The sequence below is a fragment of the Electrophorus electricus genome, chromosome 10 (assembly GCF_041902795.1).
Source record: "Electrophorus electricus isolate QZ-2024a chromosome 10, ASM4190279v1, whole genome shotgun sequence".
Lineage (NCBI taxonomy): Eukaryota > Metazoa > Chordata > Actinopteri > Gymnotiformes > Gymnotidae > Electrophorus > Electrophorus electricus.
The window spans coordinates 25,301,423-25,327,596 of record NC_137506.1 but is presented as its reverse complement, the minus strand read 5'-3'; the positions used below and the strand labels follow the sequence as shown (position 1 = coordinate 25,327,596).

Below are 26,174 nucleotides of genomic sequence, written 5' to 3'. Positions count from 1 at the left end.
TTCTTTTCTTTTCTTTTTTTCCCAATTTTAGTGTAATTTGAAGTAATGGAGGGCTGGAATGTATAATTTACAATGACAGACTACAGCAACATACAAATTGGTAAAACAAAAACTATACCAGTCTACAGTGACATTCTCATTCTGTACCTGATATGCTTCTTGTAAACGCAACTTTTTCTCCTTGCAGTTCATTAAAAGATGCTCCCAGCCATCATTGAGATCTTTGATTCTAGGTTTAATCTTGTCCTTGGCTGGATGATGAGCAGCTAGCATCTTCTCACCTTCCTGCAGTTTAAATATCCTCTGCATTAGATTTGTAATGCTGAACCTTTTCTCAGTGTTATATAGGTCATCTTCTACTTTGAATTTAAACTTCTCAGAAAATAAGAATGTTATAATGATGTTGTGACATGTATCCGGTATCCAGTATTGGTGGCTTTGACAGAGTACCTTTGTTAGAGCCTCCACACTGTTGCAGTTAGCCAGGACCTCAGCTTCAAAGCTCTGGTGTTTCAGAAGCTTAGCTTGCAAATTGATGGGATCTCTCCAACTTTCATCTTGAGCCACTGATTTCTTCTCATTTAACCATGAGCACAGCTTAATAACACATAAAATAGTAAGTCTACAATCATATCAAAAGAAATCAGACAATTTCTTTACAATTTAAATTATTAAATATATTTAGCAAAACAATGAGAATACAAGACTCAGATGCAAATGCAGAATAAGGAAAATGCTGAAAAGTAGAATAATACTGAGAGCTTTATTGCTTGTATTCTCAAAAATCAGTAGCTGGTTTTCATTGGCATACCTCATAGCTACCTTCCAAGAATTTTTGAAGCTGGAAAGATTCCTTCAGTGCTTTCTGTCTTGCATTGCTCATCTCCAACAATTTCCCCTTTCTGGAAAAGAACAATTTTATAAAGCTTGTGGCAGTACTGGACCATTAACTTGACATGTACTCTATGCTCTACTGTACTCTATTTAGGAATGGCTTACAACTGACCGGAGCTGAACAGTTTTGCTCTTCTTCTCAATGTTGTCTGAGTCATAATGTTTCTTCTGTATGAGTTGTTCTGCGAATCTCTTCACCTCTTCCCCATGCTCTAGCTGAGCTTCTAGAGAGTTCTCAAATAGAGCATGCTTCCTCTGAAGTGCCTCCACCTCTGACAGGGAGCCCTGAAGCACAAATAAAGAAAGGCACAAACTCTATACTTTTCTAAGGACATGTCATGCGAGTTCTAATGTTTGTCAAACAATGAGACTAAATGAAGCATATATTACATAGTGCAGAATGAAGCGCTACATGGCTCAGAGGACGGCAGAGTAAGGACCAACAATTTCACTGCCAAAATAGTCTTATGTATATATAGTAAAACTATAGGAAAACTAACATTATTGGCATTCATTTGAGCCCATGACTACAAGTTTGGGGATTTTACTATGTACTCTTTTTTGAACCACTGTTATATTTTTAATGTTTTACTATCTTCTTCTATTTTATATTACACCACAGAACTTATTCTGAGTTCAAATATTTAAAATATATGTGATTGCTATTCATATAATAGAGCACTTACCCCAAGATCTTCATTGGCCAGAAAAGCTTCCCCATTACTCAACAAACTCTCACTTTGCTCCACATAGCCAATGAATACCTGTATAGCATACAGCATTAGCAAATTCATATTCTTCTTTATTCTTATACTTCTCAACTCTTCTGTTTAATTGGGTACCTGAAGGTTAAGCGCTTGGTCCAGTGTTGATTTTCTTTCTTCCCATGCTTGAATCAGCCCAGATTTAGCATCTTCAAGTTTTCTCAGGGATTTTTTGATCTCTGGTGTATCACTATGGCCAGACTTCACTAGATTCTGGCCAAAATTCTTCACTGAATCAATTCTCTCTCCACGTGTGTCTATCTCTGCCTGTAATTATAAAGGTCACATTTCTTGTTAGTAAAAAAACAAACCAGGAATTCGATCGCAGGATTAAGTTAATGTTTGTTCTTTCTTTCTCCCCAAGAGCTAGATTAATGTACATTATAATGCATATATCAACAGCATATTCAAATGAAAAAAAACTTTTCCTGTGATTTAGTTCATATAAATCTACCTCATCATTCAATGCATGAATGGAAGGCTGGGAGGTTTTACCTTCCAGTCATGGTGCTCCACAAGAAAGCTTTCTGCTTCAGCTTTGTTTTTGGGCAAGCCCTTCTTTCCCATTTCAGTGGTTTGCTTCAGAGTCCAGCATAGAAGCAGACGTTGGTTAGCCTTAAACAGCTGGAGCTGGTGGGACTCCTGTAAACGATCCTTCCTACAATGACATATCAGGGTGAATCAATTGTTGTGCCTCAGCATGAAGATTTGCCCTCAATATTACTGTCCACACACCTTAATTTTACTTCTTTGTCCAGCTTCATTAAAGTGGCATTTACTTCTCTCTGCTTTTTGGTGAGCTTGTCAGAAAGGTCAGAATGAGCCCTTAGTTGATCTTTCATCTCCCTTTCCAGGACCTGTTTTCATAAATTAAAGCATGCTCTTGTTAATAGCACTACAAGCAACAACGGTGCACCGCAAGTCCATTAATAAGACATGTCTTCATTTATTGTGACTTCACATTGTAATTTGATTGATCATTATCAGTTTACCAAAAAAGGTAAGAATACTTACAGTGCCTCTCTCTTGAATAACCCAGACCTCCCTTTCTGTCTCCTCATGTCTGCGTATGAGGTTCTCCACGCCCTCCACATCTTCTCCATAGCCTTGACCCTGCAGCAACAGCATCTGCAACACCACAGAAATAAAATATTCAAGACACAGCTATGATTCCAGAAGATGGAGGACAGGAGATGTGGTATTGAAATATATCCCATTGGTTTAAGGTTCTTAACTTTATGCAGTAGTAGTAAAGAACCTCAGATTAGGTGATATCATAGAAAGATTTTTTATTTATTAATTGTGACTAAAGTTGTACTTGAATTGGGATACTAAAAGCATGTATGAAAAACAGGAGCCGAAATTGCTCATATCATATTTTCTTACTTATTTGATGAAACTTGCCATCAGAATATGCTTAGAGTCATTTGTATTAATTGTGGTGCAATCCAGACTTGAAAAAATCTAGGTAGATGTGGTTATTTTTAATAAAGACTTCAAAGATCATACATATCCAATAAGGAAACTTGAAGAAGATAATATTTCATAACAATTGCATTGTGTGAAAGTCTATCATACATAATCTAGATAAAGACAGAGCACCCTTACCTTTTCATTTGCCCTGTCCCTGACTTCCTCAAGGTCACGGATCAGAGAGTGGACCTCCAGTGCTGCTTCCAGCTTCCTCTTATAACTGTTCAGATTTCCATGAAAATTACTCCATCTATCCCCAGCGACAGTGAATGAACAGTTAGCAATAGCTAGCTACACATAGAACAGAATAAGTGTGGCACACTCAGTAATATAAAGAATAACACAGATCTTCACCCAAATGTGATAATTTTGCTTATAATGACTGACAGCCAGAGGGGATCAGTTCCCAGTTGCCAGTGACCAAGGTTAATATAATGAAGGGGAGACCTTTCATTCAGTTGCTGTCTTCGCTTTTTCACAGTGGCCAGGTCATCACAGTTCTGCCTCTCTAGACGAGCTGCCAGGCTATTGATTGTCTTGATGTGAGCTTCGTCTACTGTCACTTCCTGAAAAGTGATTCATGATACACACACCATGCAAGTTATATTTTCAAAGATAGCAAGTATTTTAATAACCCAACAAATATTATAATACTCAATTTGGGGTGTTTTTTAAAAGGAAAGTAATTATAATGCACTTACCCCAAGGATGGAGCTTCTAAATTCACTGAGCTTCTTCAGTATTTGTAGACCATGCTCATAGTCCTCCCCAAGATCCCCCACATTAATCATAACCTCCTATAAACCAAAGCCAGGTTGGAAAAAGAGACATGTCAACATTCTCAAACAGTGTCAGTGAAGAGAGATCACATACAATCTGTCTTTTTTACTCAAATGTTGATCAATCATGATTCTAGGAATATGTTTTCTTACTCTCTGTCTGATCCAAACTTCAACCTGCTCCACTTTCTGAAGGAACTCCAGAAAGTCTCGATGGTCTTCTAGAAATTTTCCTCTGGCAGAGACAGCTTGTTTTAAATCATCCCAGTGAGAAATGAGAGCAGAGACACTCTGTTGCACCTCGTTTGACTTGGGATGACGAAGTGTGACCAGCTCATCTCCTGTCTGATGAAGTTGAGGGAATTAGTGAAACAGTCTAACAGTCTAATATAGTGCTCTGCTTGGTCAGCCCACCATTACCACATCATGAAACCCAAAAAATGAAGCACAACAGAATAGCCATCACCTGCTTGACAGATTCAATAATTTTTCCATGGGCCAGAATCTCAGCCTCAAACACCTGATGCTTCTGCAGTAGCTTCATTTTGGTTTGAAGGCTGCTCAGGTCCACTTTTGAATCATCCTGCATTTTCTGCATACGTTCCAATACCCATTCCTCAGCCTGTAGCATAAACAGTAGCAGATGAAAGGCATGATACAGAATTCTTTGTTCAGTTTGGCTAGCTTGCAGTACAGATAGATAGATAGACAAGCAATACCTCATTTGCATCCCGATTGAAGATGCAGAAAACCCTAATTCTATTAAGTTCCTTCCAGCGTTTCATGGACAGATTTTTGATGCGTTCTCTCCTGGCTCTGAGAGCCTTCAGCTTGCTTTCAATGTGACTGGCTTTCTGTCTTGTCAGGCCCCCTTCCTTCAAACTCTCAGCCAACCTCTGAAGAGTAACCATCTGCAAACATACAGACCAATTTATTCACTATTATTTGTAAGTGTATCTTGATATGTAATGCTATACTACAGTAGGTTAGGCTGAAGACTGAAGTATCTAATGGTGAGTGTTTAAGGTGAGAATATTCAATGCAGGTGCATAAAATGTATACTTATAGCCATGCAGAGGTGAATGTGGTCAGTGTGGATAATGGGTAAATTAGATTTTGATGAACCATTCATCAATAGTCAGAATCATTTTGCAGTTCAAAGGAGTGATCACAACTCCTAACATCCTTCTATCTGATTATACCACACAACTTTTAAAATCTTTTGGATATTAATACAAGGTTATCCTTATTTCTCTGGGCATAATGGGAATCCTGGCCACACCCATCTAAGGTGAATTCCTATTATGCCATCAAGCCAGGGAAATAAACCAGTATTGTAACGATCGTGTCGTGAGAGTGGGATGCCAAGACAATTCTCCTCAATTAAACTGGTCTTTATTTAAAGTAACAAACACGAAGAATAGCGTCATACTCACCAAACATTAACACAACGACCGTATACATTAAGCTTCTTGTGTGTTCACATACGATACATGATACACACTGGGTTAAACACCGACAACTTCGATGACACGACACAAGACTTATATACACACACATGACAATTACACACAACAAGGATCAGGTGAATGACACGAGAGGGTGTGGCACTACACATACACACACACACACACACACACACACACACACACTCACTCACTTGAGGGGGGAGGCTATAGCCCCAAGGCCAACGCCAAAAGATGACGGTGGAGGACCGGGCAACCTGCCACAGGCCAGCGCGAGCAGGGCAGCGGGGGGAAGGACAGGGGCCAAGACAGACATAGGGACGCACACACTAACAGGATTTAAGCACACATGTTAACAAGGAACATAACTACAAACAGGTGTAACATGGACAATCAATACATCAGGGGTGTAACAGAACCCCCCCTCCAATGGCGCGACTCCTGGCACACCAGCCTACCGGCCCCGGCTCCCAGACCAACACCAAGCGACGAGGTTAGAGGACCGAACGACCTGAGATGGGCCAGCGAGGACAAGACAGAGGGGAGGACCACCAGGACTAAGACATTGACAAGCACAGGGATGGGCACACTGACGGGAAGGGGAATAGACCCAAAGGGAGGTAGAGGGACTGACAACAACTGTGATGAGCAACAAAACAGTGACAGTAACAGGAACATATCTGATATTTCCCAGAGGAAGGGTAGGCAGAATTCCCATAGCTGACCAGAAGGGAGTACTGGCCTTCCCTCCCAATGCTGCTTGAGGGTGGTTTGCTTTGGCGACGAAGGAACCCCTGCCTTCCTGGCGCACTTGCCAGGGAGCACTTTTTGCCATGGCTCACCAGATGATCCACCAGCTATAGTTTCGGGTGCAGTAGGGACCCTCACTGTCCTGACGGACTAGTGAGGAGACATATAGACCCTGGGGCAGCGCATGCCGGATGACACCTGTACCTTCCTAGAGGACCTATGAGGGAGTGCACGGACCTTTGAGTGGCGTGCGCTTTTCGTAGGCTTGGGTACAGGCGAGGCTTCCACTTCAATGCAGGAGTCCACGGAATACTCTGACTCCACATCTGAGAGAGCCTCCAGGGGCAACTCCTCCATGTGAGAGGAGAGGGTGTGCTCGGATCCCGCCTCTGAGCATGAGTCGTAGTGGAACTCCTGTCCCTCATTATAGCTCTCAATTTCCTGGTCCATCGAGGGCTCGTCGACCCCCATTGTGTCTGATCCTGAATCTCCTGGATCTTCCGTCAACCCCTCAGGTTGACCCTCCTCCTCTAAATATGGGTGGAGCATATCGATAAGAAGTGCCAGCTCTGTTTCTGAGCAAATGCATGACGGCTCCTCCAGGCTCAAAGGCTTTGTTGTACAAGAGGCCTCTGAGGGAGCACAGTCTCTTTTCTTCTTTTTCCTCCTCTTAGAAGGAGTAGGGGAGACGATCCCTTCCCTTTTGGGGCCATTGAAGGAGATGCTAGTAGGATTCCCCGGGATTTTTAATGGGTCCTCAGCTGCCTCCCCTTCCTGGAGGAGCTTACCCAAGTCCTGGGCAAGGCAAGTGAACCTTGCAACTCCCATACTAGCTGTGTTCCTCCCTAGGAATGCGTCCATCATATCGGCAAACGTGTGAGTCGCTCTTCTCTTGTCCTCCTGCGCGTGCTTGGTATCCTCGGGAAGTAGCGCCAGGTACTTTGCTCCCACTAGCAGACCGTGGGCAGAATAGGATTCTTTTTGTATCCCTTAGCAGTCGGCGTTTCTGTAATGATCGTGTTGAGAGTAGGATGCCAAGACAAGTCTTCTCAATTATACTGGTCTTTATTTAAAGTAACAAACACGAAGAATAGCATCAGACTTACCAAACATTAACAACACAACGACCGTATACATTAAGCTTCTTGTGTGTTCACATACGATACACACTGGGTTAAACACCGACAACTTTGACGACATGACACAAGACATATACATGCATGACAATTACACACAACAAGGATCAGGTGAACGACACAAGAGGGCATGGCACTACACACACACACACATTTGAGGGGGGTAGGGCCGTATCGTGACCAGTATTAGGTGAGTGGTCATGCTTGGCCTTGTTTTACCATACATTTCTGCAGAGGACTTAAGAGCAAGATGTTTCTGACCTTTGAGCTTATTGGTTTATTTTTATTATTAGCCTATTTTTGCCAAGTTATCAACACCAAATTCTACTTATTTTATACCTCCTTGGATGACTATGTCCTGTGACTTTTTTAATTGATTAAAGGTCATAAAAGTGAGACATGAACTACATTGTCTGGGCTGATTGTATTCAAACCATCCTGCACCATTATGCACTGCCTTTGCATTTTTTATGGGTACAATGTATGTTTTGTTTTGTAGTTATACTCACAGTGCTGTTGCTTTGTTTATTTCAATCTTGGTTAAAAAATTATTTGGTCAATAGTTTGGTCAACATTCTCTTAATTGCTAAGAGATCGAGAGTGAACTACCCCAGCTATAGCTTTACCACCCCAGCTATTGTGTATATCTACTCCCTCAGTACACTTTGCACTTCTTTCAGATTGGCGCATGGGAATCTTACATAACTCATGATGTTCTTCACTGCATTAAAGAAAAAAAGTGCTCTATAAGCATTCTGATTTTAGCTTTTGCTGGACTACACAACAGAGTATACACATAATCATAGCATAACTAATATCTAATAACTAGTATCTATTTAATAAATTGTGAAGTCATAATAATTAATCAATTCAGTTATCATAAACATATTTTCAGCTACACCTATTTCTGATGTTGGTTTTGGGCAATCTGGGTAGGGTTAGTTAAATAAACATAAAATCCTCTGCATGCTAAGCTTCATGTAAACTTCATGTAGTCTTCCTCTTTCTCTACCTGCTGCTGAATGTGTGCATGGAATACCAGATTCTGTGTACTTTCCTTGTCTAAAAAGGCCTACACAGACTCACTACAGCACTTGTACATAACTCCTTTATTGCAAATCTGTACTACAAATAATATACAATCTGCACCAACTATGAGCTGTAATGACCATGACCTGAATAGTATGCAGGTTACTCAACCTTGTCTTCCTGAGTGCCAAGAAGTTTTTCAAAGGCCTCATGACGTTTGATTAGAGTATCTGTTTCATCCACTGTTGTTCCCAAATCACTGTTGTTCAGCTGCACCTGTAAAGTATTGATCTGAATTAGAGTTTGTTCTGAAAAACGAGCCAATTTTCATTTTTTACACACTAAAATGCTATGTGATTCATTATTACTTGTAAATTAGTGAAGTCATGGAAAACAATGCCTGAGTTAAAAAGCAACATAGTTTCTTTGAAATCTGCCTCCATAACACATGATTTTAATCTCAGTTTCATGAACAAAAAATCCTAGTGAAATTAGGGTAATAAATATAATTTGGCAATCAAAAAAAGGTTGTGCCTCCTAGTTCTAACCTCTTGGGAGTTGGTGAGCTTCTCCATATGTTCAATGTCTCTGTAGAACACCTGCTCCAAGTAGGTGTTCTCTAGCCATTTCTGCTTGGATTCCCATTTATCTGTCATTTTCTCCCTCTCATCCTGCACTGCACTCAGTTTTCCTTGAACCTGTAACCAAAATACACATTTACATTTCACAGCTTTGATTTCACACTCAAAATGACCTCTTTCTACATTTTGTCCAAGTGTTAGCACTGAATTGTCTAAATGTAGTAAGACATGCCAATTCTGAGCTATATTACACTTAAGGTGCTATGTTGCTTGTCACTGATGTTAATTTGGTGACTAAAATATACACTACATGAAGGTAACTTCAGTGCTGACTTTGAAACAGACAGGTTACAAACAGATTAAATCACCTCCCACCAGACACACTCACCTCCCTAGCAGTGTGACTGTCCTGCTCCTGTAGACACTGGCCCATGGCTATAGCTCGGGCATATGTCTCCTCACGGGTCACAATCTCAGCCCGCAGTTGCCGATGCTGCAAAAGCTGCAGGTTGCATGTGGCCACATCACGAATAGATTCCTCTGCCTTCATCCCGCTCAGGACTTGAGCACACCACAGAGAATACTCTTGCACCTAAGGGACCACAAAGAAAAAGTGGAATAGAAATTGAATTATGAGCTATGACAACGTACCTAATCATACCTATGTGTATGTTACCGTGTTGAGGAAGATGTAGCGTTGCTTAGCAAGTCTGAGCTGCTCCTCTCTGCACTCCATGTGCATGCGGAGTCTCTCCCAGCCCTCCATCACCTCCTGCTGCTGAATCAACATCTGTCCTTTCAGCTCTGGAGAGCACACATCCAAAATGGAGTCTGCGGCATCCAGCAGCTCCTGCAGCTGTAAAACAGCAAGCAAACACATATCAGAAACTACGACAGCATCAAACCTGCTTCCATTCCAGAAGACATTTTATTGCATCTTTCCAGACCAGGTATCAGGTTCATAATTTAGAGGAAAAAATGTGGACATTATCAGTACCTGCTGCTCATTTCCTGCAAGCTCGTACACCAAAGACTCATGCTTTCTTAGCTGCAGAACTACCGCTTGCAGGTCTTTGGCAATATCATCAGGAATGCTTTTGTGCCTGTCCTGTTAGATTTCAGTAAAAGGCAAAGGTTAGCTTAAAAGTCTTTTGGACAGGCACACCTTCTAGTACACATGGGGTTTACGTACCTGGATGTGTCCAAGGGCATCATTTAAGTCTTTATAGACCTTGTGGCACTTCTCAGACTGATGCAAGCACTCTTTACGATCTTTGGCCAAATGCTGCAGCTCATCCCATAATTCTCTGATATAAAACAATAAATATCTATATTGCAGTTTCTATAAAATAGTATAAATTTCTTTCCTCGAATATTACACATCCAACCATAACACATAATGCAATTTGTAGAATTCTTGTAATAGTAGTTGCATAATTGAAATAGACAACCACAATAACAACTACCACTTTTATGTGAGCATAAAGTAGATCACTATAGAAATTTAATTTAAGTTCTTCTGTGGCAGACAATGCTGTATATTTTTTGTAAAATGTATCTGTGGTATTTTTTTCTGGGTGACACTCAGAGTAAATATAGGTATAGGTACCTAAGCAACCCTTGTGTTTCTTGAATGAACTTTATCTCAGGATGGTTGTTTTTGATGAGCTTGTGAGCTAACTCATTGTTTGCGCGCATTCTTTCCTGGCCCATGTCTAACTGTTTGAGGAACACGTCAAACAGCAATTGCAGTTGCTGTAACAGAAGAGGTGACCCATTGATACCACTAATACTTCTCATCCATTAAAAAAAATCAAGAAATATTTACTTTATTTAATGGTTTTGGCTTGGTTCATATCACATGTTTATAAGCCTCACCAATACATGCTCATAATCAGAGCCATAGTCATCAGAGGAGGCAACCTGGAGTTGCTGAGCTATCCACTCTTCAAGTTCAGAAGACTCGCGTTTAAATTCATGCAAGTGGAGGCTCTCTTTTAATCTTTGGTTTCTGTTGGAGCAAACCATGAATGCTTTGTTAAGGGGTGCATCTAAGGCATTGACACAGCTTTAATTACATTTTGGTAATTTACCTGACTGTGGCTGAGTGATGTAGTTCACTTAGTTGAGTTCTGATGTGATTGTAGGGTCTCTTCACTTCCTCCAAAGCCCATGCACGCACGGCCTGGTCTACACTGGACTTGAGCTCATCCACCTGGGCAGCATGCACCTCAATCTGCCCTTCCACTGCCTGCAGACATAAAGCAGCACCAGATCTGTACCTCCAGCACTAATTAACATGGTACAGCAGAGACTAGCATCCTACTGATTTCTACTTACCCGATGCTGCTTCATAAGGCTCTGTGTGGCTAATTCATTTTTGCCATAGTCAGTACTGACCAAAGCTGATAATTCAGACAGACGGGTCTCCAGCTCAGCACAGTCAAGCAAGATCTGCAAATAATTATCTATATTTACTGCAAAGGCATATTTTGTCATGGCACATTCTAGTGATCTTGAATGTGAGATTCTAGTAGGCTGCAGTGGTGTAACTACCCGTTCCCGCGTGACTGCTTTGTCGAGGTGGGCTGAGCGTTTTTCACAGGCATCCACTAGCTCCTCCCACTCTGCAGTTAAGTGGTCACATCTCTGGTTCACCTCTTGACCATCCCATTGGCTGGACTTGGCCATGGTCCACCCTCGGTCCAATACACGCTGAAGATACTGACTGTGGCCATTAATCTCTACTTGTAACTCCTGGTGCATCCAAAAGACATAGACTTGAAAGACATCTTGAACAGAATTATAGAATGGCTAAGTAACATGGGAGGTCATGAATGAAGTTCTCATAAAGGATCCATAACTGGAATGTTTCTGATAAACAGAGTATTGTCGTTTTCAGCATATTCCATAAAGAGACATTGTAGAGATGACTGTTCCAAGGAGTCGAATCACCAAACAGTTTGACAGGAAGAGAAAACTCATGATGATTGGAGGAAAACAGTATTGGGGAAGGACAATTTAGAACTTCAAACAAAGTACCCTATGTTTTTCCTATAAACAAAGCCATATGGGGAAAAAATGAAAACTGCTTCAGAATAAAAGGGATATCAATCCAAGATACAGCTTCACGTAATCATATATGGGATTATGTGATTAATATTATGGAATGATCATATATACTTTGTGTTTCTTTAGGAGGTTGATGGCCCCAGTCAGGGATTTGTCATAACTACTGGTATCTGCTACAGGGTGATGTTCAGAGATCCAAGTAAGCTCCAGATCCACATCATGGTAGAAGCTGTAGAGGGTGACCGCTAATTCCAGCTGGCTTCTACGAAGATCCAGAGGGTTTTGTAGGGACTTAAACCTTTCAAACAGAACAATGGCAAACCTAGTGAAAATACTGCATGTCCAGGTGTTTAATACATAAAAAGAATTAAGTGTGTATTACAATATAAGATGATTGTCAATTACAATATTTAAGTTTTAAATGTTTATGTACAGTAACTCTGCATTAATGTGTAAGCAATATACAATGGATTTAACTGTACATTAACCAGAAGAATATTTGATAGTACAAAAAACTGACAATACCATCTATTACATCACTGTGGCTCCCTCATCAACATAACATACAGTTCATAGTATAAACATTGAGCCACTTTTCTTACTAATAAATTTAAAAAAATTGAAAAATATGAAAATACAATCTGTAGCTTCTGGTAAGCTCACAGTTTCAGATAGGTGTCTGTCTCATGGAGGATTCTCTGAGAGTCGAAATGGATAGTAGCCAGGTGTTTGGCCCGGGTGATGATGGAGTTGATTTTGCCAGCCAGCTCCTGAGCCTCCTGCTCCAGCTGTTTGTGCTCCTTCAGAAGCTGCCGGCTTGAGCGGAGGTCATGACCTTTAGCTGCATACTGCAGCATCTGCTTAATTTCCTCAGTTTTCACTCTGGCATCCTAAAAGTCAACAATTATGGCATGGGTGTTGGTCAGAAAACTGGAATTAAATATTCTAAATGGAAATTTCACCTAAAATTTGGATTTTGATTTTAGCTATGATAGTCAGTAAGTCATATTCTGATCTTGTACATTCATAAAGACTGGGAAGGTCTTTATTTTATATTTGTCACCTTCTTATGAATCTGAAATGGGTCTGATTATTTATTTTATTTCAAAACCGGGAAGTGGCCGTTTTCTTGGCATATATTGGTTCAAAAAGCTTTAGGCCTCAGTATATCAGTGACAGACATGTAAAATTATATTAGGTCAAATTTTTAGGATAATCTCTATGGTGACACTCAGCAGTGGGACAGACTTACCTGCAGTAACTCCATGAGTTGCTCCTGTTGACCGGCCTGTCTTAGCTTGTCTCCTCTTTCTGCCATCTTTTTCTGGAGCTCGCTCCAGCAGCTCTGCACCTGCTTAGACTTTCTCTGGACACTCTGACTGTTGTAATGGTCCTCAGCCAGCATCTCTTCTCCTACCTTGTTGTGTAAAACACAGTTCCACTTACAGACATGTATTTTGAAAGAATCAGGATGCCTTTAAGAAAGATGAATGAACAATCAGTAAGTCAGCACTTACTCCACCACTTTTTAATGCTGATTGGTTAGGTTCCATTAGTGAATACCCAGTCATAGAGCACAATATTGTATCTGTGTATTGTTTGTGATTTTATTTTTGATATTGGGCATAAATTATTATGTCACCTGTTTTAAATGGCCTAAGAGGAGGTGGAAGGCCAGCTGCAGTATACCTTCCATAGCATACCTTATTCAGTCTGTCCAGGCGGACTTGATTGGCCTGCATCTCCTTCTCCGCAGCCTCGTGTCTTTTGAGTTTGTGAAGGACATTGGTGGGGTCTCTATATGACTCATCTTCTGCTATTTTAAACTTTTCCTCCATCCAAAGCAGCAGCTCATCTGCATCTCTGTAAAACTCCTACCACAGATAAAAAGAAAACCACCAAAAATAAAATGGTTCCTTAGTCAGTTTTAAAAACAGGTTGTTCTGTCTGTATTCCTTGGCTATTGTAATGACTCAGCAGTCATACACAAGCATGAGTAATACCTGATACTTTTTTGAGGCAAATAATTCCAGTCTTCTCTGTTTACAGCTATCTTTGACCTTTCTGTTTCTTTCTTCAATGGCCTGTGATCGCTTCTGAATCCTGACAAAACAAGTTACCATGAAAGAGAACAACAGTAGAATATTTTATAATAGAAATAGAAATAAAATAGAGTTGTCCTCACTGTTTAGAGGCAAAATGACGTTTCTTGATGAGTTCCTGACTTCTATCATGAAAGTTCCTAATTTGTTTGTCAAGAGCTCCGAGCAAACCTTCCAGCTCATCTTGCCGGCCAAGCAAACTATGAACGCTATCCACAGAGTCCTGCACATAAATATCACCAACGTTACTAGAACAAAATTAAACCAGTTTGGAAGTAACAGTACTGGAAACTAGAACTTTCACATCAGCTACTGCTTTTCTACTGAGGGCCTGTCATTGAAATATATACTCTCCATATTAAAGCAGAACTCACCCCAAGGTCCTTAACCTTTAGTCTGGCTTCATGACCAGACATTGTTGCTTCTACTCTGTCTGCTTCCATGTTCAGCCTCTGGAGTTCAAGTCCTTGCTGTAGCCTCTGGTTTCGACTGACCCACAGTCTGTCCAACCTGTCCCATTTATGGTTAAGCTTGGTCATTGTTTGCTGGACATCTTTGGTGCCTCTGGCCCCAGATGAGATCTCTAAAGACTCACCTAGCTTCTCTATGCCTTTCAACCTGGGAAAAAAGCACTATTAAAAAATCTATTACATGTTTCACTTTACAAATATAACTGTTCTATTGCTCTTTCAAGACCTTGCTCGCTGCTGCTCAATCTCTAGCCTCAGCTCCTGGTTCTCCTTCAACAGAGCTTGAGCAGAGGCTACGTCGGAGGCATTCTCCTCCCCCAGCAAACCCTCCTCCACCACCTCAGCCCACAGCAGCTGATCCTTGGACTCCCTGTGGAAGAGCTGCAAGTGCTGAGCCTCAGACAGCATGCCTTGCCTCTTGTTAGCCTGGGCTTTGACTTGCTGCAGAAGATCTTCCAAAGCACAGACCTCCGCCATAATGGTAGTGCTTTCAGTGGGACTGCAGTCCTGTTTCCTGTGACACATATGCAGGGAAAATATAATGAGTCACAGGAAATACAATTACATAATAATTACTCACCTGCCACATGAACAATAATTTTTCAAACCCCCAGAAATTTTACATTCTGTCACAGAAGGCTCCTCCCCCCATGAGTCATGTGGTACGGCCCGCCGTGTGCAGGGGGACTCCCGTGTGTATTGTTTGTAACCACGTCCCCCGGGATTGCACACACCTGCACAGGGTTTAATGTTGAATGTCTGTCTGTCTATTTAAAACCCTGTTTGTGCATCCTCATTGGTCATTGTCACTACGTATGTGTTAATATCGATCTCTGTAGCCATAAAGTTGGTTTGTGTGAGTCACGTGTTGCTGTGTATGTGTTCTTCGTTAATTGCATACTCATGATTACCGTAAATGTTGTATGTGAGTGCCACCGTTGTCATCTATGTATTATGTCAATAAACGTCCTTCACAGTCAAGGGAGTCTGTGCATCCTGCCCCATGCCCTGTGGCACTCGGGCCGTGTAATACTAAGGTTTTACTAGGTTTCAGGAATAAGAAGACATTATCAACAAAGGTATGCTCTGCTACACCCCCTCCCCTTTATATTTGTACTTGCAATTTACACAGCTGAAGTGCACCTGAGCCTCACACAAGCATTTCAATGTACAAATGTACTTTCTGTGCACATAAAAAATGAACTGGAAACTTGAAACTTTCATACTCACATTTTAGCTACACTTTTTAGGTATTGTATCTTCCTCTCAAGGACTTCTATCTCCCTCTCAACCTGGGCCTGACTGCGTTCTTCAGCTTGCAGGGTGGAAGGGGAACAGCCCATGTCAAGCACATCTAGCTGGGCCACCTTGTCCCAGAGCTGGGTCTTGGTGTCCTCGCAAGTGTCCAAAAATGACTTGATGTCAGCTGAGCTGAGCAGTTCATGTGCCTTCTCATCTTTCAGGGCCTGGATGTGCTCCCACCTAATGACAAAGAATATATTTCGAGTTTATCTGAGGAAATTAAAGTACAAAAACTTTGTCACTTGTCTGTGTGTCCATCAGTTTTTTTCTCTTTTTGTTGGATTCTTACTAGTTTGAACAGTGAAGATGTGGGTATTAAGAATTACTGTGATGGAAAGAGAGTGGTTGTATAAGTTTCTTTTCTCCTACCTGCGACCAACTTGGGATTGTTTGGACTGAATCTCTCTCTTTCTGCTGTGCAGCTTTTTCACAAGGTGTTCACCCAGTTTGGTGATGTCATCAACTTGCCCCTTCCCACTAGCCAGCTCTGTGAGAAAATTCTTTATATGGAAATAATGATTCATTCAGTGCAATTGCTTCAAACAATGCATGGGTGCACATCTGGCAAAATCCATGTATGTCTTCCCACAGTGTGTATTTTTTTAATCTACTGGCTGCTTTCAGTGGGTTTCTTGTATTTGAGAACACCCACCTCATATTTGCCCTGTACCACTTCAATGTTGTCGGCATCAGAGCTGAATGTGTTGAGAATGTTCTCCTTGTCCTCCATCCAGGATTCAAACTCCTCACAGGCATTGTAGAAGTGATGCAGGTGAGCAGTCTCATCCAGGACCTTTTTCTTTGACTACAGACAAAAACAAGATTCAGAGATTCAAACCATAACATATTCTATACAATTATGAAAAGGATTAAAGTCCTTACAAATTATTAGTGTAGTTAGTAAAGTTAGCAAAAATCAAGAAAAGACAGTGTAACTACATTTCTTTCATCCAATATCTCATTCAAATACAGTCATTTGCATGTTTGTTTTTTGACCCTCTTCTCCATCAAAAAGAGAGAAATAGGAAGAAAGTTTTATAGATGCTATGTGTGAATTTAGAAGGCTATAATGTTCACCTGTGCTAACTCATAGAGGCTGTTAAAGTCCTTCTCTAAGTCACTTTGTGTTTTCTCTATGGTGTCTTTCTGGAAGTGTGGGTCTGGCATCGAGGCAGAGGTGACTTCAGCGGTGCTGCGGCGCGTGGAGCGGCTGCGTCGGGGCCGGCTCACTTCTTGCCTCACGCTCTTCGGAGCCACATCTGGAGGCGCAGGCGGTGCTTGCTGCATTTTCGAACATAAAATTGTAGGCCAAGATAGAAAAAAATTATAATAGGGTGTATCATAAAAAAATCTCATAGGAACAAATTAAAGTCATAAATTGTAATGACTTTTTAATTGATTTATAGTCTCATGTGGAGAGTCTTACAGTTGATGGCAACTGTGTAACATATGTACAAGGCACTAGTTGCTCATTTCCTTTACTATCTCGTAAAAGCATTTTATCATCTTTCTCTCTGCTGAGGATTGTCACCATTTCCCCACGATCCCAAGTTAACGTCATGCCTGAAGAGAAAAACGCACATGATCAAGCTACACAGCTCAGTGCTGTTCTTTTGAAAGACATCCATTAAATCCTGACTAACAGAACTAGTATGTACCAGACTTCTTCAAGAAGGCACAAATTTCTTACCTCTGTATTTAAATCTAATTTTGGCATTAAACTCCTGTGTCTGTTGTGAGGCTGTGGAGTTTCCACTGTTTTTCTTTGAAATTCTTCCCTTTTGTTTCAAGGACTTTCCTTCATCACCCGATGAATCACTGTAGTGGACCATTTTGCTCTGCTGAGGTTCCATCTGAATGAAATTAAATGAAACTATTGCTGCTATTTTTTATTGTTCAAAGTTAAATCATAAGATGCCTCTTGAAATACTGTCCATTTCTATTAAGAATCATGCACACACACACACACACACACACACACACACACACACACACACACACACACACACACACACACACACACACACACACACACACACACACTTATAACACCAACAACATTATAAGGAGTTTTCTAACACATTCTTTGGAAAAATATTTCCACATGAATCACACAAGAATAATTATTTCCATGCAAAGAACTACAGAACACATGAAAATCTAAATATGTTATAAAATATGTTCACAAACGTATGCTTGAGCTAAAGAGGCCCAGACTAAAGGTGAAAACTGGCAGAAGGTCCTAGTGGTTCCTGTGGTCATTATTACTCACTGTTAAGGGAGTGAGCTGCGCGGCATTCTTGGCCTGCTCCCCAAGCCTCTTCACCTCTAAAGCATATACCTCCATTTCCATCTCCAGCCTCTGGTGGCGCTGGAGCAGGGCACTAGTGCTCAACTCATCCTTCCCATAATCCTCACTACTGAGCAGGGGCCTGCGGTCATTAAGCCATGAGTTGGCCTCACTTGCATCTGTAAAATACTGTGAGAAAAAAAAGTGTAAAAAAGTGAAAAGGGATAATCACACTGTATTCAAATAATAGTCACGTATGTAAGCAAATTTAGGATGTCTCTATAACACATTTTACAACTAGCTATTTTGTAAGTACCTGTTAAGGCTGTAAAGCTGATTTTACATGTAACATACTACATAAAAATATAATTTACATATTTATTTTATAATATGTATTAATATACTAATTAAAAAGCACTACCATTGTCCTGAATGAGGGAAACAATTATATATACATTTATATAAGCTCATATAGGTAACTTAAATGTGGTTCTAGGGTATGAGATAGCAACATCTACCTGTTTGATGACATTAGCAGCATGCAGTCTGTCCTTGCGATAGGTGACTTGGTCCCTTAGCTGCTGCCACTGTTTTTGCAAAGTTTGGATCCATTTATGAATTTCCGTTTCACTGGGGTGCCTCCCTCTGCACAGCTCTTGACCTCTGGACACAACTCCTGAGCACAGAGACTCCTGTGACTGCACTTCTGCCTCCAAAGCCTTGAAACACACAAAATTTGCTCATTGCACTGCTTGGAAGCACTTTTTAATAAGCTTTAAACAAGTTTATCTATTAGCATCCAGCTAAAATACACATGAAAAAAAATTACTGACAACATAATTTGGCAGTACACATGTACATGCCTACTTTACTCATTGGATACTTTTACATTTCATGGTAAAACTGAATTGGCTCAAATGTTCAAGCATGAAACTTTCCGATGATTTTATGAAAAGTTCAGATGGTTTTATGAAAACAGCAGGTTATCTTTAACATTTTTGCACTGTGTTACACAAAAGGCCAAACCTTATGGTTCTGAATAACTTGTTGAATCTGACTGAGGTCTCTGCCCAGTGGTGTTGTTTGGACCAAAATCCACTTCTCATAGATCCATGCCTCTACTTCTTCACAGTCATGGAAGAACTCAAAGAGCTTTAGCTGCCCTTCCAGTGCTTTCCTCCTTTTGGAACAGAGTAGTTTATCTACCACTCACAACAGGTATTGTATACATTCTTTTTTGTTACATCTATACATTGACATTAAGATTGTATCCTTATCCTGAAGATGTTTAGATTTCAGTGAAGAAAAAGGAAATAAAAATAGCAGTTGCTACATACATTATTGTTACACATTTAGAATATTGGGATAGGTGATATTTAACTTAAAATCTTTGCTTTGCTAAAGATGTATAGTCAACCATTATCCTATATGGAAGTCATTTTTCTGGAAAAATCTGATGCCCTGATAAGCACTAAAGATGACTCAGATATAAGGTGATCACTGCAAGCAATTAAACAGAGGGAATGAAAACCAAAAAAGACAATGTGCAATGACTGATGTTAGCAGTGATATACCAGACTGACACAAGGGAGCAGAACAAAGTAGAAGTTTTGAAATGACCCAAAATAGTCCATACCCAGCTATAAAATCTTGACCAAGATAATATTTAATGCAAAGGTTTCACCTGTTCTTGCTAAGAGTCAGAAGCAAGTTGTACTGAGCATTTAGGTCCTTTAGTCTGCTCTGAATTTGAGACACATTTCTGTGTCCACCTCTTAAGGCACTGCTGCTGATGGCACTCAGCGTTTCACCGTGAGAGAATATCTGGGTGTCCAGCAGGTCCTGCTTCTGCAGCAGGTCCACCACATCTGGCAGCTGTTTTCCCAACTCAGAGGACTCTGCATGGATCTAACCACAAGAAAACATATTAGATTGCATTATGTTTGGCATTTTGTTGTTGTTATTCTTATAATTCAGTACACATACTGCTCCATCAAGCCTTGATATTCACTAATAATCTACAACTGTGGCATGTTGCATTACTTGTTTTAATTATGATGGTGTGCATTACAATGAAAAGACTGCATAATTTTGAGAGAATGACCTGTAGGTCCTTGAGGTCCAGGGAGATTAACCCGATGTCCTTGAGAACAGCCAATGTGTTTACAACATCTCCGGTGTAATCTCTTTGTTGCTGCAGCTGCTGGAGCAAATGTTTCCATTTGTTGGAGATGTTCAATTGCCTGTTTCACACAAATAATGAACATACTCAGATCACATTTGTTTCAGACAAAAATAATCCTACTCTTAGTTGGTATCAATTACATTGAATATGCAGCTAAAAACATATAGGTGCCCTAACTATGTGCTAGGTAAAATAGGAAAAATATCTTAGTTCCATGTCAATGCCAGTAACTTTAAGCCACGTCATCACTTCCACCTCAATGGCAACCCACCTGCGGGTGACCTGGTCTTTGCAATAGTAGTCCTCCCTCTCAATGACAGTAGCCATCTCACTGAGAGCCTGGAAGCGTGGCTCATGAGCCAGCACGTCTGTGCACAAGGCCTCCAGCCGTCGGGCTGCAGCCTGGACCTCCTCCAGGCTGCCCAGCCCACTCTGGTCCTTCTCTTTCTGGACCAACTGCAGGGTGTCCTCCAGATAGCTCTCCCTAAGTGCTGCCTTACGGCCAAACTTCTGTGCCAGCTGCTCAAGATGCTCCAGCCTCACGAGGGCACTCTGAAGGTTATGCTCACGATCATGTTCGGCCCTCTCTAGCATGGTCCAGCTGCGCTCAATGTCCCCCAGGGTCTGGCCTTCTGGGGGGATGTAGGACCGCTGGTTATTGGCCCGAAGTTTTGTGCGCAGGCTCAAGAGATGGGCCTCAATTGTGCCTCGCTCCTGGTATTTAGGGGGCTTCTCCATGGTGCGGTATGTCTTGAATATAGCTACCAGCCGCTTCATGCCTGGCAGGGAATTCGGGAAAGAACGGTCATCCAGCGCCACAACCTTGGCTTTGATCCAGCACAGGAGGTCTGAAACCATGTGTTGGTATTGGTCTTTCATGTTGTCTAGTTCTTGCAAGAGGTCCACTATCTGGAAGTAGAGCAGATGATCTTCACAAAAGGCTTCAGACTGACTCACAATTGTTTTGCTTTCCATGAGCTTGCATTAAAGAACAAAAGTCAAATACATTACCTCATTGGATACAAACACCTCTGAGCACTTATTCACAGAACCACAAATACATACCATCTGCTATGATTTGCCGCCCTTTAAAGAAACAAATGTCCACTGAGTGCTAAAGAGAAGCTCAGATCAGCTCAGACTTCCATGCCACTTTGTTTTAAAGCTACATTGACTTGAAACTGTGAATCATCTGTGTTATTTTAATGATAAAATGTATGTTGTTTGTATAATTGTGGCTATTTATCAGGAATGCCAGGACACATGTGGGTTTGGATCCAAAAGAGGAAGACTTTATTAGGATCGCAATATAGATAGGGGCTGTGTGAGGAGTTGGTACAATTGATATCAGTCACTGGGAGATCTCAATGCAGGGAGTAGTCAATCAATTTCAGGCTCAGAACTGGTAGGCAGAGTCCAGAGAGAGCCAAAGGGCTAGGAGTGCGGCATGGTCTAAAGAGGAAGCAAAGGTTGGTAGCCAGAAGAAACAACAGGCGAAGAAAATGCTCAGTATGCACACTGGGATGGCAAGACTGGGCAAACGGAAGGCTTTAAAGGAAGCAGATGGACTCAGGAGAGGGTGATCTAGGCCTGACTATGGTAAGACTAGTGAGCTGGGTTAAATTCATTACACTATTCTCATAGTTTGTTGGATAAAGCCTATGGTGTACTTGCTGGCTACTAGGTTCCCATAAACCTTTTGGCTGGAGATATCAGGGAATGGGAGGCAGGCTGCACAGCTATGTTTGAGATGCCATTAGCTACCTAATTGATTCTATGTTAAAGGTGACATTAGCTAGCTGCTTGGCCCACTCACGAACCGACAGGCATCATGAGTTGCTCCCAAATTATTCCACATTTTACTGTTAAAATAACACTGATGGTTGACATCTTTAAGATGATGCAGCTTTAAAAAACAACATCATAATGTCAACTCCAGTGAATTTATTTTTTTGAAGTCCTAACTGAGGTTTTTTCCCACTGTTACTCATCTCAAGCCTGGGAGACCAAAGGCTAGGGTTTATGTGCTAGTGGGAGTCTTCAGGGTTTGAACCAGAAATCACCCAAAGAGAGAGCTCATGCTTACACCTCTGAACAACTCAAGAGCCCAAATGGGATCTGTTTTAATAGCAAAGCAATCACAGGGTTACACGAAAAGCTGAGCTTCTCTTTAGCACCCCCAGTGGACACTTGTGTTCATAGGTGCAACTTCCTATGAGACAAGGCAGAAATTACAGGGACATTTCAGTAGTCCCACAAAATACAATAATTACTTGTGTGGAAAAATAAATAAAATCTGCCAAAGCTTTTCTTATTAACACATGTAACTTTTTAACTGTATGCCTATAGATTCTATGAAGAAGAAATTAGTGTTATGTGATGCTTTCTTCTTCTTTCTTTCTTTCGCTTTCTTTCTTTATGCCATAATGTTACTGATACTTCACATAAAACTGAAATATTATCCTAACATGATGACAGAAGCTTTAGGATGATTTTTTTGTTTATGTGAAATAAACTGTTGAAGAATTAAGTGCTGAGGGGACCCAATGTAACAGCCCCTGGCCAATGCAAAATAGCACACTTACATCTAGCAAGTTATACACACCTTTTCCAGAGCCGTCACTCTCTTTTGTGGTTTAATAATGACCCCTCTCATAATCTGCCATCTCAGCCAGTGACTGCTGAAACTGCCACTGAGAGACATTGCCACCCATTGACCTGGCAGCATGCACTAGAAACAAACACAGCCTCCCTCATCCTACAGCCAGACTGAGCCCATCTCTCACATAGCCTAGAACAATTTACAAACTAATATGTCCATCATTATTTAACACAATTCACTAGCTAGTACTCTGTTCTGTTGTGTGGATACGTTGGCGAACGTTGGTGCCATCCTGTCACTGCACTGTTCCTGCAAAGTTGGACACTTCACACCCTTGTGTCTCTCTATGGACCTCAAGCCAACATACTAATAGAATCTTCCACCCCTATCCAGGTCACCTCTAACTGTCTGCTGAGAGAAGCTAATGGAACCTTTTCTGTCATGGTGCTGAAATACAGCAAAGGTTATTTCAGCATTTTTCTAACTGTGCTGAATAAATCCCTCGTTTACCTCTATTACCAGAGCTGAGTTCACACTCATCTGATTATGGTCACTGCTCCTTCCTTTGCCCTACCATGAAATCCAATAATCCACAGTTCCTGCGCTCTTGTAGGATTAAAGGATGGAATTCTCTGGGGAGCAGGCAGGGAGTGTTTTGATTGACCTTAGAGTAAGAAACTAACCTCTCATAGTGTGTATTTAGGTTTGGATAATTGTGTGGTTTTTTTTTGTTGTGGTAATGTCAAATCCAATTAATGCTGACAATATATTTTAAGGAAATATGTCTCATAACTTTAATAATAGATAGATTCTATTGGCCTGACAAACCTTGGCAATCCTCTTCTGGATGGTCTGCTCTTGTTTCACTTTAGAGAAATAGTGGTAGTAGAGTGAAACATAAGTCATGATGGACTTCTCATCAGGATGAGGCACCACTATATCCTCCACATCCAGCAACTGCATGATGCCAAATTCACTCTCAGCCAGTTCAAATGCATGGCCCAAGTTCCTCCTAGTCTCGTCTGGGTGAAGGTGGTTGTAGTTGAATAGATCTGGCCTGGAAGGAAATGCCACCAAAGTATTATAGGTTGGAGATGTGCTAGTGGTGCTACTAAAGATAAATTGAAGTGGTTTGAGTGCAGGATTGTGTCCTGAAGAAGACTACCGATGGGCATGGATGAGAGCATTGAAGGCCAGCCCATCCCTCCAGCTGCTAGAGAAGTCCTGAACATCCACATTGGTATAGCCAGCAGTCTTCCGCTGGCACCAGATCAGGAGAGCCTCCTTAGCCGAACGCCGTGCTAGGCTGGAATCACCGCTGTCCTAGAAAAGCAGTGGACCAATGTTTGCTTGCACCAAAAGCTCTACCTATGTTAAGGAGTGTATTTGGTTCTTCTCAACACAACAGTGATGACATACAAAAACTACCGCAACACTGCTGTGCCGGATATACTTGTACCAACTCAACATTCCTAACCATGATGCTACCATGGTCCCCCCCAGTCAGAAGTAGATCTTTGGATAGAAACTGACCAGCTATGAATGGGAAGACAGTGATGAATGAATTTTGGTTGGCAACAGATGGGTGAGAATCTGTAAATGTACACCTATAAAAAAAAAACCTGCAGTATAAAATGGGTGTACCTTATAGTCTTTTTTTTCCACAGAAGTCACTAGAAAGTCCCTACACATACACTTTGTAGCATTCCCTTTGCAATTAACCCAAATGTTTATGGCATGCCTATCTTAAGATGTTTGGGCAATACCTCATCGAGATTAATTGCTCCAATCTGAAATCTGAGAATGATGATCCAGATGAGGCCAAGGATCAGAGTTCTGTCTCCATCTACAACATTCTCGGGGCCAATCAGGTCTACCCGGATCTAAAGGTAAGAAAAATGTAGAATGTCCATTCTAATTTTGAAGAGTTTCATAAATGAAGAGGAAGTTCTCTGAGGAAATAAAAACATGTTGGAAGTGAAAGTCTTTCAGATTATCATTATTTTTGCTGGTGTCTGTTTCCTATTTGTATAATGTGCATAGGAGGAGTCAGTTTATGCTGATTATTCTGACTGCACCTTCGTTTTGAGGAAGTTTATGGCAATGCTATTGTTTTCCAGATAGTGAACTCTGAGAATGCGTTGGCTTGGTGTGGACAGCTTCTCTCTGGAGATGAGCTCCAAAAGTCGCACCAGGTGCACCCCAGTCTTGAGCTCCGTATACACATCTTCTAGGAACACCTTTTCCTGAACACAGAAATACACTTTAGCTACTTTATCCATGCAAACTGAAATTACAGTTCAATTGCTGGTTACTGGTATAGACATTTAACAAAATGCTGACCTCAAATAAAAGGGCAAAATAAATTCTAAATTTTGCCTACATTTTCATCTTTTTATCATACATAATGCACCATTCATAATGCAATATTATGCCATATTTCTACAGCATCACAGTGTCTATTATTATGCTTTATGAACTTGGCTGTTGTAGGACGTAAGCTCTATACAGGACAGATATATCATATGTGTGAAAATTACAACATTCAACAATACCAAACATCCTGAGGCCAGTTAGACATGGGACTATCTCTGTCATGACAGTGACTAATAAAGTCTCATGGCCTTTTGTTATAAGTCCAAATTCCCATAGCTGGGGCTCAGGTTGAGCTGACCCCTGGCATTCCCTCGAGACTCTGGGGTTAGGTGGGGCAGGAAGCGTCGTCTTCCCTGTACCAGCAGCAGCAGACTGGCTGTGAACATTGTGTTTGGCCTACAGCCACCATATTCTATTCTAGCATGACTCACACACTCCTCCCAGTGTGCCGGCTCCACTTAGAGCACTGCAGCCACTCCCTAATGCAAGGGCTATGGGAATCAAATGTCTCTGACTGGATTTTCATTCAACTGAACGAACATCTACCTTTCCACAGACAAGCTGGCATTTCTGTGATTTTCATGTTTCAGAACTATGGGGAAAACACTCATTACAAACACGCATGCATCGTCTAATTATATCGCCACATATCAACACTATGCTTGATATAAGGTATGGTACAGGTGTTAGTTACATTTTTGTTGTGTCAAAGTATAGATGCTTGATAGATGCTATGAAAAATGGAGCAATACCCATAGGACCCAAATAAAAGGGAAAAAGGAAAAGGAAACACTTAAAATCCGTGTTGGCAAGCTACACAGAGCTATTAATATGTCCTTTAACAAGTAGTAAAAACTCTCATTTGTGGACTATTAGGGCATATTTTTAATGTTCATTGCAAGT

General features: G+C 41.1%; 1 protein-coding gene across 4 annotated transcripts in view; it reads right to left on the bottom strand.

The window, feature by feature from the left end:
* Positions 1-26,174, bottom strand: part of sptbn5 (spectrin, beta, non-erythrocytic 5) — a 43,597-nt gene that overhangs the window by 14,730 nt on the left and 2,693 nt on the right. For all 4 annotated transcript variants that reach the window (XM_081721017.1, XM_081721015.1, XM_081721016.1 and 1 more), the window contains exons 3-52: positions 24,974-25,141; positions 24,662-24,778; positions 24,061-24,218; positions 23,724-23,952; positions 20,565-21,202; positions 20,213-20,351; positions 19,793-20,016; positions 19,135-19,288; positions 18,627-18,827; positions 18,091-18,297; positions 17,509-17,671; positions 17,245-17,381; positions 16,896-17,099; positions 16,471-16,623; positions 16,188-16,318; positions 15,747-15,998; positions 14,743-15,030; positions 14,421-14,664; positions 14,130-14,269; positions 13,948-14,047; positions 13,648-13,818; positions 13,197-13,361; positions 12,608-12,834; positions 12,056-12,242; positions 11,429-11,629; positions 11,213-11,326; positions 10,966-11,123; positions 10,751-10,883; positions 10,482-10,627; positions 10,065-10,179; positions 9,870-9,980; positions 9,549-9,728; positions 9,261-9,464; positions 8,840-8,989; positions 8,463-8,567; positions 4,630-4,821; positions 4,377-4,532; positions 4,064-4,255; positions 3,833-3,928; positions 3,579-3,697; positions 3,267-3,381; positions 2,673-2,786; positions 2,394-2,515; positions 2,154-2,316; positions 1,737-1,925; positions 1,581-1,658; positions 1,007-1,179; positions 812-902; positions 451-597; positions 148-285 (exon numbers count right to left, since the gene is read on the bottom strand). In XM_081721017.1, the coding sequence (XP_081577143.1) occupies positions 148-285; positions 451-597; positions 812-902; positions 1,007-1,179; positions 1,581-1,658; positions 1,737-1,925; positions 2,154-2,316; positions 2,394-2,515; positions 2,673-2,786; positions 3,267-3,381; positions 3,579-3,697; positions 3,833-3,928; positions 4,064-4,255; positions 4,377-4,532; positions 4,630-4,821; positions 8,463-8,567; positions 8,840-8,989; positions 9,261-9,464; positions 9,549-9,728; positions 9,870-9,980; positions 10,065-10,179; positions 10,482-10,627; positions 10,751-10,883; positions 10,966-11,123; positions 11,213-11,326; positions 11,429-11,629; positions 12,056-12,242; positions 12,608-12,834; positions 13,197-13,361; positions 13,648-13,818; positions 13,948-14,047; positions 14,130-14,269; positions 14,421-14,664; positions 14,743-15,030; positions 15,747-15,998; positions 16,188-16,318; positions 16,471-16,623; positions 16,896-17,099; positions 17,245-17,381; positions 17,509-17,671; positions 18,091-18,297; positions 18,627-18,827; positions 19,135-19,288; positions 19,793-20,016; positions 20,213-20,351; positions 20,565-21,202; positions 23,724-23,952; positions 24,061-24,218; positions 24,662-24,778; positions 24,974-25,141 (8,499 nt within the window). The remainder of the gene's footprint in view (positions 1-147; positions 286-450; positions 598-811; positions 903-1,006; positions 1,180-1,580; positions 1,659-1,736; positions 1,926-2,153; positions 2,317-2,393; positions 2,516-2,672; positions 2,787-3,266; positions 3,382-3,578; positions 3,698-3,832; positions 3,929-4,063; positions 4,256-4,376; positions 4,533-4,629; positions 4,822-8,462; positions 8,568-8,839; positions 8,990-9,260; positions 9,465-9,548; positions 9,729-9,869; positions 9,981-10,064; positions 10,180-10,481; positions 10,628-10,750; positions 10,884-10,965; positions 11,124-11,212; positions 11,327-11,428; positions 11,630-12,055; positions 12,243-12,607; positions 12,835-13,196; positions 13,362-13,647; positions 13,819-13,947; positions 14,048-14,129; positions 14,270-14,420; positions 14,665-14,742; positions 15,031-15,746; positions 15,999-16,187; positions 16,319-16,470; positions 16,624-16,895; positions 17,100-17,244; positions 17,382-17,508; positions 17,672-18,090; positions 18,298-18,626; positions 18,828-19,134; positions 19,289-19,792; positions 20,017-20,212; positions 20,352-20,564; positions 21,203-23,723; positions 23,953-24,060; positions 24,219-24,661; positions 24,779-24,973; positions 25,142-26,174) is intronic.